The following is a 12,420-nucleotide window of genomic DNA, read 5'->3' as shown; positions in this document are numbered from 1 at the left end:
TAACAAGGTTGACCTGTAAAGGAGTAATGTAGCGTGACTTCTGATCACTTAGCTTTAGCTCAGCAGCCAAGTGCAGTAAAGCGTTCCCCGGACCTATCCATGATTTTGTGACATCTCATATTTCTGATTGAATTACCTCCACCTATAGATGATAGCGATGAAAGCCTGGAGGATAGTTCTTCAATCTGAATTCTAATACTTAAGAGGTGATGTTGGTTGTTTGCAGCTCTGGTCAATGCAGAGATACGGAGATACATGTTCTGTATGGAGCCCAATGATTTTACTTGCATGGCAAGAATTATGGAAATTTCAGGTGGGGAGAGAATTTCAAGCCATTGCTGGAGTGACAGAAGTTTGGGTGAGAGAGAGTTCACCCAGCCTCATCAGAGTTTTATATATTCTTAGACATGCTTAAAGTCAGGGGATTCAGAGACCCGTATGTGAAGTTTCGTTTTGACCACGCATTGGTGAACGGTGATGTTTAGTTCTATTTATCCAGGAGTTCGTTTTAAAGGACGAAAATGATAAAAGGGTGGAGCAAGGCGTCCAGATGTGGTGGAAAGAGAAGCTAATCAAAAATACTTAGTCAGTCCAAACTGGGTATGACCACGAAGGAACGAGGCGAACCACCTCAGTACTTTGCTACTGATACCCACGCATGAAAAAGAGCATACGTTATTGCCTCTGGGTAACTTCACTGAGAGGTCATTGAAAGGTCAAGGAATATCATCCAAGACAGGGATGCTATCACCAGCCTGGCTCCATAGTTCATTTGAGTCTGAAGCCAGATTGGCAGGATCTGAGGAGGTCATGCTTTAGGGTGTGGGATTGTGCTAAGGCAGCTACAACTAGGGGTTTTCCAGAAAGGGAAGGTTTGACATAAGGAATAAGTATATGTCAAGCACAAAGACATCAAACACAAATGCTGAATCTCACACCCACACAAAGTAGTTCCTTCAGTACAAGGGATTACTATTGCAATTTGTACTTTTTCAGATCAATTTTTCTAAAAACTATTAGCCAGTTTTTGTTTTTTGATTCATTGAGGGCTCAGCAGCTTCCCCAACGATACAGTTTTGCAAAGACCATGACAAAAACAAACAAGCATTGACAAAACCAAAATGATGGGGCCAACGCCTTTTAAATTGTTTCCTCTTGTGTTCATAGCAGACATGTGATCGTGCCAGATACATGATATGCCAAATATATTCCACGGTATTTTAAGATTTTATAGTCTAAGACTAGCCAATCATTTTCAACATGGGGGTCCTACTTAAAGAACAGCGTTCTTCTACCCTCAAACCTATTGCCCCGGTGTTAGACATCTATTAGGCGAGAGGTGTTAGTGCGGCGCTCTATGGAGCAGAGCTTTGGGGAGCACAGAATATGGACCTAATAACTCATTCAGAGAATACGTTTTTGAAGGGCTTAATTGGTCTCTCGTATAATACCCCCACTTTACCGCTGCTCCTAGATTTGGGATGTCGCTCTATTAAAGACCAGGCTAGGTTACGACCCCTTCTTTTGTGGGCGCGCCTATGGAGAGTCCCCGAACTTGCCAGCTATGCGGAAGGGCTAAGGGAGGTTTTGTCGCTGTCAGGCTGGTGTAAAATAGGATGGCTAAGGGATGTAAAGCATCTCCTTGGAGAACTGGGATTTGGTGAAGCTTGGCATTCTATGTCTGCACCGCAGAAGGCTGTCCTAAAAAAAGTTTATTGGCAGTGGGTTTTGAACAAAAGAAACACCAATCACAAACTGTGTCGAACTACTAGAGACTTTTTATTGGTAAAGGAAGTAACCCTATATGAACCCTATCTCGATGCAATTACTAAATCTAGAGATAGAGCTCTATATATTAAATTTAGATTAGAAGTCCTTCCTTTGGGAGAACTGACCGCTTGCTGGAAGATTCCGGCACAGACTAGTAAGTTTTGTCCTTTCTGTGTCTCCAGGATTGAGACGGTCCCCCATCTTTTATTTGAATGCCCTGCCTACAAAGTTCCTCGCCTCAGGTGGCTAAAACCCCTTTGTAAAGACTTGGGCACCAGACATTATAGTGTAGCTTTGCAAAAACTGATATCTGACACACTGCTCCTATTTGTCTTTGGTATGGCGAAGTTTTTAAGCTGGGCATGGTTAATCAGATCAAAAAGGCTTAAATACATTGTTTAATTACTTTTTTATCCTGACTATTGTATGTAATTTATTGATCCCATTCGCATTCTACCCTGTATGATTGTATCCTGTGTGAATTGGCTCTTTTATCTTTTTAATATGTTTGTACATTGCTTTTAAAGATATGTTTTATATCGAAATAAAGCTAATTTGACTGACTGACTGACATCCAGGCAGTGCTTTATATGATCAATCTCAATAAGTGTTTATGGGTCATGCTCAGGTGTAAAACTAGAATAATTAGACAAAAACAACAGTTTAATTGTCAAAAAATCGAAGATAAATTCAATTCTTACCTGTTCTCCCTTTAGGCCTTCTTTCTGCACCTACAGAACATAAACATATGCATAAATAATTATGTTATCGATTTAAATATCTCATAACCATATAAAGGCTAATCTATGATCAGCAGCCAAGGTACCTATATCTAATATCGTAAGAAGTCCATTTTCCAGCATAGTCATGTGAATGTACTACATCTGAAGAACTGTTGTAGGTTTCACAATTACAATTCTAGTCCTATACTGTATAAACGCTATACAAAGTGGACAAATTATGAATCCTTACAACATCGCCCGGTTTGCCTGGTGGTCCAGCAATTCCTATTTCACCCTGAAAAAGGAACAAAAAAGGCATTAGATTGCACAAACGCACACCATAAGCGATGAGAACAAAATCAGGAGGAGAGGAAAATGGCAAATGTTTCCAGTTATCAATGATATAGGACGAAATAGTGGCAACATTATTTTGACCAAATGAATTTAGAATGAAATGTAAAGTATGAAAACATAAAAACTGTGATGCAAGGAAGGTGAAAAAAATGATAAAATATTAGTTTTGAAAAGATTTAATTAGATAGGACATATGGAATCAATAATTTGGACCATTTAGATGCATACCTTTCCATATTGTCCATCAGGGCCAAATTATAAATGGGCCTTCGATTGACCCCCAAAAGCATACAAAATTGCATCATTTAGGAAGAGAAATAGAACAATTCTCTGAAGGAACATTCCAATGGCCAGGACACACTATCCCTTTTTCCAGCTTTGAACATGTGTAAAATAGTCATCATCTCAGAGAATGTAAACGCAATATGGGGCCTGATTGGTATACAGCGTTTCGCAAGTGTGAATCCAAGCGAAGATAACGTAAGATTTCATCCTTTCGAAGTACATTCAGGACCCATTTAATGTAGGACAGTAACACATTATTTACATCACTAGGAAATGTCTTCAGACTATAAGAAACATGGGGGCATATTAGCAAGAACCTCGTTAAAATTATTGCCATTTTAGCGGCAGTTACGGCAATAATGGGCTTGCCAATATGCGTTATAGAATTCCAATAGAAGCCCAGGTTAGATGTGCAGGACTCTAACCTGGACTTCTAGTGGAATTCTATAACGCATATTAGCAAGTCTATTATCACCGTTTTAGAGTCAGTTTCCTGCCGCTAAAACGGCGATAATTTTAACGAGGTTCTTGCTGATATGCCCCCGTTTTCCTATTGCCATGCGTACAAATCACTCACATTTGTGTTATAAATGCCACCACCCATTGGATCATCTGCTTCGACCTCCCCGGCACCACATACCTGGTAGCCGCAGTGTAGGCTGCCAGCTGCAAGGTATGCTACTCCAGAATGTCCCACTGAGGGGGCATACACTACCAGAAACTCATTAGAGAAGATGAGCCAGGAGGTTTGTGGGGGGTAGACTTTGCCCCAGCAATCAGCGAAGTGGGGTACATGACGTTTTCAAGCCTTTTAGAAACTATGCTGGTGTAATTTAAACTTTACCTCTTCCTTGCTGTTTCTCTGACATGTACAACTATGATCTTTAGCTTAAAGAAGCTTTCATTTACTCACATTATTTTATTTGATTCTAGTTCACTTAATGAAGCAGAAAAAGAACTTGTTAAGAAGACTCCTGCTACTTTACACTCAGAAGATGGGGTTTAACATAAAAGTGAGTTGCTGGTTGAGTGAGGGAGCCAGCTTGCTTTAACCTCCACCTACTAAATTATGCTTATTTACAAATCCGATTCAAACCTCACCACTAAAATGCAGACTATGTTTTCTCCATTTTGTAGAACAATTACATATTTTTTTCACTTACACAGCTCGTTCTCTTGTTATGAAACAGTGATAATCAGAGATCCAAGGCATTGACCAAAGTGATTTGTCTGCTTTTGCTGGAGGTGGGAGAGGGAATTCATGTAATTTGCTCTTGCATACTTATATGAACATTCATCAAAATTACACACAAGTATACAAAATTCAAATCTGTTGTTTCAGTTTTTGACATGAAAATGCATTTCGAGCTAAAAAAATAGTGTGTTCAAAACAAGTGTGGAAGAAAAACCAAAAGCACTTCTAAAAACAGCGTCTCTGGTTTGTTATTCCCATGCACGTAATTATGCAAAGTGGCATAATTTCACGTAACAATCGTAATGCGAAATTCCCAAAATTACATGAATGACCGCCATAATTTAGATTTACCGCACGCCTACTATTTGCCCCAGTTTGAGACCTTCCAACTCACCTTATCTCCTTTAGGTCCAACAGCTCCCGGGAGTCCTGTGCCCCCCTTTAGTCCCTGCAAATACATAAAGACATAATTTTTGTGAGTGGTATTAATTGCTGGCACTATAGAAATATTGATTAGAACTACCTAATGGAACATTATTTTATTAGTACATTTATGATATAGTAACACAAGCATCTGAGCCCTTAAAGGAGAATTACGAATAAATTCACAGAAACAATTATAATACAAAATATAATCAGCGTTTGAAGAATCTTCTTTTGGTGTCTCTATTATTTACCATGAGTCACATGTACGACCATTTTTAGCAGTCGCAAATGAAGATTTGGGCCGTTTGCGCACACTAAAAAAGTGTTGTAGCATGTATCAACCCTATTTTGCGAGTCGGTAACCTATTACTGACTCGTAGAAAAGGATTTGCAAGTCGCTGTTAGGAAGGGGCGTGCCAAGGGCATCCCTTCCTAATAGCGAGTCACCAGGCCATACACAATTGTTTTGCTATCGGAATGTGGTCGCAAAACAATCTCAATTTACCACCTTCTTCAAGAAGGTGGTAAGCCAGTCGTAAACGGTAAGGGGTCCCCAAGGGACCCCTTCCCCTTTGTGACTGACAGTGAATATTTTTTTAAGAGCAGGCATTGGTCTCACGGACCACTGCCTACTCTTATAAAAAGAAACAGAAAACTTGTATTTTTCTTTTTTAAATGCTTCCCATTTTCCTTTAAGAAAAACGGCCTTCCTTTTTAAAATACAAAAATGCTTTATTTTAAAAACCGTCATAGACATGATGGTCTTCTGGCTCCAGCAGGACACTGTTAGAACTGGGGGTCTCTAGTTGGCAGAGGTAGGTACCACTGTTCAAATATGGACCCTTGCTTCTAGTCAGGGTAAGGAGGAAACACTCTTTAGATAACTTCTGCCCAACCCCTTGGAAGCTTGGCACAAGCAGTCAGGCTTATCCAAAAGCAACGTGTAAAGCATTTGTACCAACATTCACAGTAACACAGTGAAAACACCACAAACTGACTCCACAACAGTTTAGAAAAATAAAGGTATTTAATCTAAACTACACAAGACCAAAATGCCAAAAATCCAACATACACAGTTCAAGAATATGGTTACAAAATAGTTCTTAAGGTTGCGATAAAATAATCCACAGTTGCGTGGAAAGTTCACAGTTGCGTCACGTTTAACCTTTTAAATACGGCAAAGTTCCAAAGCAGAAGCTGGTGCGGTGGAAAACAAGCGATGCGTTGCTCCTGAGACCCTGGGGAGGCAATGCGACAACCCCGCTGCAGCAGCGGGCGTGTTGCGACGAATCCGGTCTGTATGGGGAGGAAGGCAGACTTGTATGGATTCCGGTGTGTAGGTTCTGTAGGAAGTTTTCTCTCGCAAAGGCACGATGCGATTTTCTTTGGGGTTGCGACGATCTCCGGGGCAACGATGCACGGACCAGCGGTGATCTCTCTCTCGCAGTTTCTCGATGCGATGGCTTCTGCGATGACACTCACAGCTACGTGATGCGGTCCGCAAGCAAGCTGTGCGGCGATCTCACCCAGCGATGACAGGCTCTGCGACGACACTCGCAGCGATGGTAGTCTTCCCGCACCGGTCTGATGCGTCCCGCAAATGAAGGATGTGACGGCTCTGGGATCGGCAACAGGCGCTGCGATGATCTCGGCCTTCTTAGCGGTGAGAATTTCCTCGCACTGTCGGGGATGCGCTCCGCAAGTGAGCGATGCGACAAAACTTGCAGAAAGTCTTTAAAAGCTTGATTTCCAACTCCCCAACACAGGTACAACTTCCAGAGGCATCACACATGAGCCAAGCACTCCAGGAAGGACAGAGCTCTCTCAGCAGAACTGAGGGAAGCTGGGTTGAAGTCCTTTTGTTCCTGGGACTTCAAAAACAGGGAGCCAGCTCTTCTCAGGCCCTTGGAGATTCTTTCAAGCAAGGGGACACAGCACAAAACAAAGTCCTTCCCCTCTCCTTGGCAGCAAAGCAACAACAGGGCAATCCATCATCACACAGCAGGACAGTCTTCCTTCCTCAGTTTAAGCTTTCTCCTTGGCAGAGGTTCCTTCTTGATTCCAGGGTGATCTAATTTTCTGTTGTCAGGGGTCCTGTACTTATACTCCTAAAAGTCTTTGTTCTCTTTGTGAAAGTGGGCCCTGAGCCCGGTCTGAACCCGTTCTGGGTGTTCCTTGAGCACTTTGTTTTCCCGGCTTCTCCTTTCCTTTCAGAGTGAGGGGCAGGGTCGTCAGCCGCCCAGCAGGAGGTGGAGCCAGCATTGTGGAAGGCAGGCACAGCCCTATTCAGGCCCAGGTGCTATCCCCTCCCACCACTCAAGTTGCAAATGCAGTCTTTCAGCCTAGGGCTGACTCAGCCAGCCTCCTGGGGAATCCCCAGCCCCTGTCACTCTCAAACCAGACAGTCAATTCACAAACAGGCCAAGGCACACAGAAAGGTCAGACAAGAGAACAGCAACTTTCTAAAAGTGCTGTTCTGAAACACAGGATTTAAAAACAACCTTTCCTAAAAGATTTGTTATTAAATTCTGAGTTCAGGGATACCAGACTTTTATGTCCTATCTTGCTCCTATGGGAAGATATGCTGGTAGCCACTGTAGCCAGCATCCCCCATGATAGCCTATGGGGCAAGATAGCCTTACAATAGTGAAAAACGAAAATGGCTGTAATTCACTACCAGAGCATGTCACCTGCACAAGTACATGCTCTACCTTTCACATACACTGCACCCTGCCCAGGGGGGTACCTTGGGCCTTCCATAGAGGTGACCAATGTGCACAGAAAGGGAAGGGTTAGGCCTGGTCAGTGGGGACACTGACCAGGAGGACATGGCAGTTCACAGACTGCACACAGGCACTGCGGTGGCAGGTCTGAGACACCATTTTAGGGCTACTCATGTGGGTGGCACAATCAGTGCTGCAGGCCGTAGTAGCATTTGTCATCACCAGCCCTGGCACACCCAGTGCACTTTACTAGGGACTTCTTGGTGATACAAATATGCCAATCACAATAACAATTTACACAGGGAGCACTTACACTCTGACACTGATAAGCAGTGACAGTGTGTCCAAAGCATCTAAACCAGCAAAAACGAAATCCAGCACAGCATAAAAAATACAGGAGGTAGAGGCAAAAAGATAGGGGAAACATCGCCAAAGAGGCCAGGTCTAACAGACACCATCCTTTTGAGTGCTGGCCTTTCCCAGTGGGTCATGAATATTAATGAGCCAGGTCCATTGGGACCCATTAGGGAATCACAAACAGTGTCTGAGACACGGTTGTACATTTCATTTTGTGACTCACATATTGTGAATCACTAAGCATTGCAATTTGCAAGTCGAAAATGAAATGGTCGTACATGTGGTCCTCTATATTTTGTCTCATGTTGCTACTTCCTTCAAGCCAGCCTAAAACCTTTGCAATCTTCCTATGTATGCAGTCAGCCTTTAGTTTACACTGATCAGCTGTCCTTGCTAAAGCAGTGGTCTAGTAGTAGCCTGGAAGCAGGCAGATTGTTTGTCTATTCTACTACCAAAACTGTGCATGAAAAATTCCCCTCTTCCTTTCTTTCGAGAGATCCTGTGCTTACTTTGCATCCCTTGCATGCCTACTTTTTCTGAGCACATCCTATTTTCGGTCAAACGCCTAATTGCCTTCATGTTTATTATTATTGTATTTCTGCCAATTGTCCTCATTTCATTGCAAAATGTAAAAACTCACACCCTCACCTCCTTTGAAGTCATGCCTAAAACCTAACAATAACAAATCTTCACTATGTCATCTGTTATTCTCACCAGCTATCTATGTGAACTTTCATACCCACCTATCACTAATAATCAAAGATAGCTCCTGTTAATTTAAACCATCCTAAAGAAACTGGAGTAACTGCTTAGAATAGTTTTCTAGAGAGTACCAGACTAAGCCCAATAATCACTGGATTAACCACCAACCTGGGATTCTGTAAAAGCATGCTGAATGTGTGTGTGTGTGTGCATGCTTGCGTGCGTGCACAGGTTACACTGTCATTATAGCTAACAAATAGACATTTTTTATACATAGAAATTCACTGAAAAAACTAAGGTTAGAGGAACGTTATAGTTACACTCAGATTTCACTCGTACAAAACATGTGGAATTCAGCAGTTATAGTTTCCTGAGCTAACTATAACTTACGCCCCTGAAATGCACTGCTTATGACCTCACATATTACATCACTCAGGACATGGTCATTGACATCACCGATGACATCACTGATGACATCTCAAATGACATCACTGATAACGCCATCCAGTGAGTGTAAGTATTTTGTAAGAGTTTATGATTGTTAAACATATATATATATTAAGGTACTACAAAAGTTAAAGTAGTATTCTAGGAGCACAACTAATGAGTGATACTGCTTTTAATATATATCATGTGAATGGCTGTGTGACTGTTTGTGTCTTTGTGCGTATGGGTGTGTGTGTGGCTGTATGGGTGAATAAATATGTGAGTAGTTGTGTGGGTGAGTAAGATGCTGTGTGAGTGGCTGTATTGGTGAGTGAGTGGGTGTGTGTGTCAGCGGATGCATGGGTGGGTGAGTGGCGGTGTAAGTGCTCTATGGGTGGGTAAGTGGGAGCGTAGTGACTGTATGGGTGAGTGAGTGGGTGTCTGAATGGCAGTTTGAGTGAGTGACTGGGTGTGTAAGTGGCTGTACGGGTGAATGAGTGGCTGTTTGAGTGGGTGTTTTATTAAGTGAGTTCATGTGTGAGTGGCTGTATTGGAGAGTGAGTGTCTATGAGAATGGCTGTATGGGTGAGTATGGGGATGTGTGAGTGCTTGTATGGATATGTGAATAGGTATGTAAGTGCTTGTGTGAGCGCTTTTATGGGTGAGTGAGTGGCTATGTTGAGAGGCTGATTAGGTGAGTGAGTGGTTATGTGAGTGACTTTGTAGTTAAATACGTGGGTGTGTGAGTAGCTGTATGGGTGAGTGTGTGGTTATGTGACTGGCTGTATGGGTTCGTAACTGGTTGTATGAGTGGCTGTATGGGTAATTGAATGGTTGTGTGAGTGGCTGTATGGATGAAATGAGTGGGTGTGTGAGTGGCTCTATGGAGGAGTGAGTGGGTGTTTGAGTACAGGTATGGGTATGTGAGTGGTTGTGCGGGTTTGTAAGTGGGCGTATGAGAGGTTGTATGGGGTGTGAATAGGTGAGTGAGTGGGTCTGTGGATGATGTCATTTGAGATATCATTAGTGATATCACTGACCATGTCATGAGTGATGTAATATGCGAGGTCATAAGCAGTGCATTGCTGGGGTGTACGTTATAGTTAGTTCAGGATTTTGGATTACTTTGAATGTTGGGAGTGATATGCCTAAGGATCTCCCAGTACAAGGTAAGTAAGACTTTTCTTGGTGTGAATTATAATTACTGTTTCCCATACAATTCAGCATTTCAACACTTGGATCATTTGAAGCTCAAAATCTCATAACATAGGTTGCTATGGGGAAAAAATAGTGATCGATTTTGCAGGTAAGTAAACGTCTTACTCGTGGGAGTTTTGGGGGTTAGGACCAAGGTTCCCCAAGGTCTAGATATGCAGTCGAGTTGCACCACCAGCGGCATGGGTGCAGAGTGCAGGGGCCCAATGTTAACCAATGTTAACCTTCCGTTAGGGTCTGCTTACAAGGAGGCCACTCAGGTGTGGGAGCAAAGTTCCTGGGGTCAAGGTCAGCACTGCAGGGGCTGGTGACCAGCACCTGAGCTGCACCATCAGTGGCACTGGGGCGACCAGGTTCAGGGTGTCAAAAAGACGTTGGGGACCCTGTGCTTTTCAAAGGAGACCTTTGGTTCGGTGAAGTTGCTGCAGGCTTGGACAGGGAGACTTCCTGAAGGTGACCACCGGCTGAAGAGGTAAGTTGGGATCTTGGGGGATGCTTGGACAGCATCAGTTGGGCCATGCAAACCAGTGGGGCATCGTGTAAGTTTAAGTTTAAGTTTAAAATATTTATAAAGCGCAACATACACCTAAACGGTTTCTTGGCGCTAGAATAGCAAGACAGCCTAAGTGTCGGAATCAACCACTCGGGCATAAACTGAAACAGGGGAAAGAGAGGATTTTAAGACAGAAAAACCTGGGTAAACAAAAAAGTTTTCAGGGATTTGCGGAAGATGGAATACTGGGTGAGGGATCTGAGGTGAAGGGGAAGGGAATTCCAGAACACAGGGGCAAGAGTGGAAAATTTAGAGCCACCCTGTTTTTTTTTCCTGTAGCGAGGGGCTACTAAAAGATGTTGGGCCGAGGAGCGAAGGTCTCTACCGGGAACGTAAGTTTTGATGGCTGAAGATATAAAGATAGGGGCCAGGCCAGATCTGGCCTGAAAAGCCATACAGCCTAGTTTGAACAAGGCGCGTTCCCGGACAGGGAGCCAGTGGAGGGTCTTCAATAGGGGAGAGGTGTGGTGGAATTTAGGAAGACCAAAGGCAAGACGAGCCGCCTGGTTCTGAACCAGTTGTAGCTTACGCATGCTGTACTGAGGGATGCCGTTGAACAGGGCGTTCCCATAGTCCAGGCGGGACAGGACCAGTGCGGACATAATCAGTTTAAGTGCAGGAAAAGAAAAAAAGCGAGAAATAGAACGAATAGTACGGAGAGTGAGAAAACAAGAAGAAACCACCGAACCTATCTGGGAGTGAATGGTGAGTTTGTCATTGAGCTTGATGCCTAAAGTTTTGACAGAGGAAGCTGGGGTAGGAGGAGAGCCAAAGGAAGAGGGGCAAAACAGGGAGTTCCAGGGACTGGAGCAACCACCCGTAAGCACAAGTTCCGTCTTATCGGGATTGAGCTTCAGGTGGTTGAAGTTCATCCAGTCCCTGATAAAAGAAAGAGTTGATTGAAAATTAGAGATAGAGTCAGAAGAAGAAGACAGATTGAAGATGAGCTGGAGGTCGTCGGCGTAGTTATAAACCGTGACCTCCAGCTGCTGAAGAGCAAAGATAAGAGGAGAGATGTAGAGATTAAATAATAAAGGGGACAGAGAAGAACCCTGAGGCTCCCCGCACTGGACCTGACAGGGGGTAGCTGAAACTCCCCAAGACGAACCGCTTGGGTCCGGTCCCTCAGGAAGGACGAGAGCCAGACGAGGGCCGAGCCTCCAATGCCCGCCGCCCTGACACGGGAAAGTAAGATGGAATGATCCACCGTGTCAAAAGCGGCGGACAGATCAAGGAGGACCAGCGCCTGGGGTTGACCTATGTCCATACCTTCTCTGAGGGTGTCCAACACAGACACCACCACTGACTCTGTCGAGTGCCTAGGTCGGAACCCAGCCTGGCAAGGGGCCAAAACCCCATTTTCCTCGACAAAGGAGCTTAGCGCAGAAGTGACGTGTCGCTCCAGCACCTTGCCTAAGAAGGGTAGCAAGGAGATGGGGCGGTAGTTGGCCAAGGCAGAGGGGTCGGCTCCTGTTTTTTTTAGAATGGGCACAATAGAGGCAGATTTCAGTGACGGGATCACGACACCCTGGGCCAAGGAATCATTAAGGAACCTAAGAGGAGGCAGGGTACAGACAGAATAAATCTGCCGTAAGATGTGTGCAGGGCAAATATCTGCCGGGGAGCCGGATTTGATTTTAGGGAGAAGAGAGAGGAAGATTTCCTCAGTAAGAAGAGGAAAAGAGGTGAGAG

At 43.9% G+C, this 12,420-nt stretch overlaps 1 protein-coding gene across 1 annotated transcript in view; it reads right to left on the bottom strand.

Annotated features, from left to right (window-relative positions):
• Nucleotides 1–12,420, bottom strand: part of COL22A1 (collagen type XXII alpha 1 chain) — a 1,057,215-nt gene that overhangs the window by 287,925 nt on the left and 756,870 nt on the right. Inside the window, exons 19-21 of the mRNA XM_078686128.1 lie at nucleotides 4,721–4,774; nucleotides 2,743–2,787; nucleotides 2,472–2,501 (exon numbers count right to left, since the gene is read on the bottom strand). Of these exons, the coding sequence (XP_078542254.1) occupies nucleotides 2,472–2,501; nucleotides 2,743–2,787; nucleotides 4,721–4,774 (129 nt within the window). The remainder of the gene's footprint in view (nucleotides 1–2,471; nucleotides 2,502–2,742; nucleotides 2,788–4,720; nucleotides 4,775–12,420) is intronic.

Source organism: Lissotriton helveticus, chromosome 4_1, assembly GCF_964261635.1.
Source record: "Lissotriton helveticus chromosome 4_1, aLisHel1.1, whole genome shotgun sequence".
Classification (NCBI taxonomy): Eukaryota; Metazoa; Chordata; class Amphibia; order Caudata; family Salamandridae; genus Lissotriton; species Lissotriton helveticus.
Note: the sequence above shows the minus strand (reverse complement) of the source record. Positions and strands in the feature narration are given on the sequence as shown.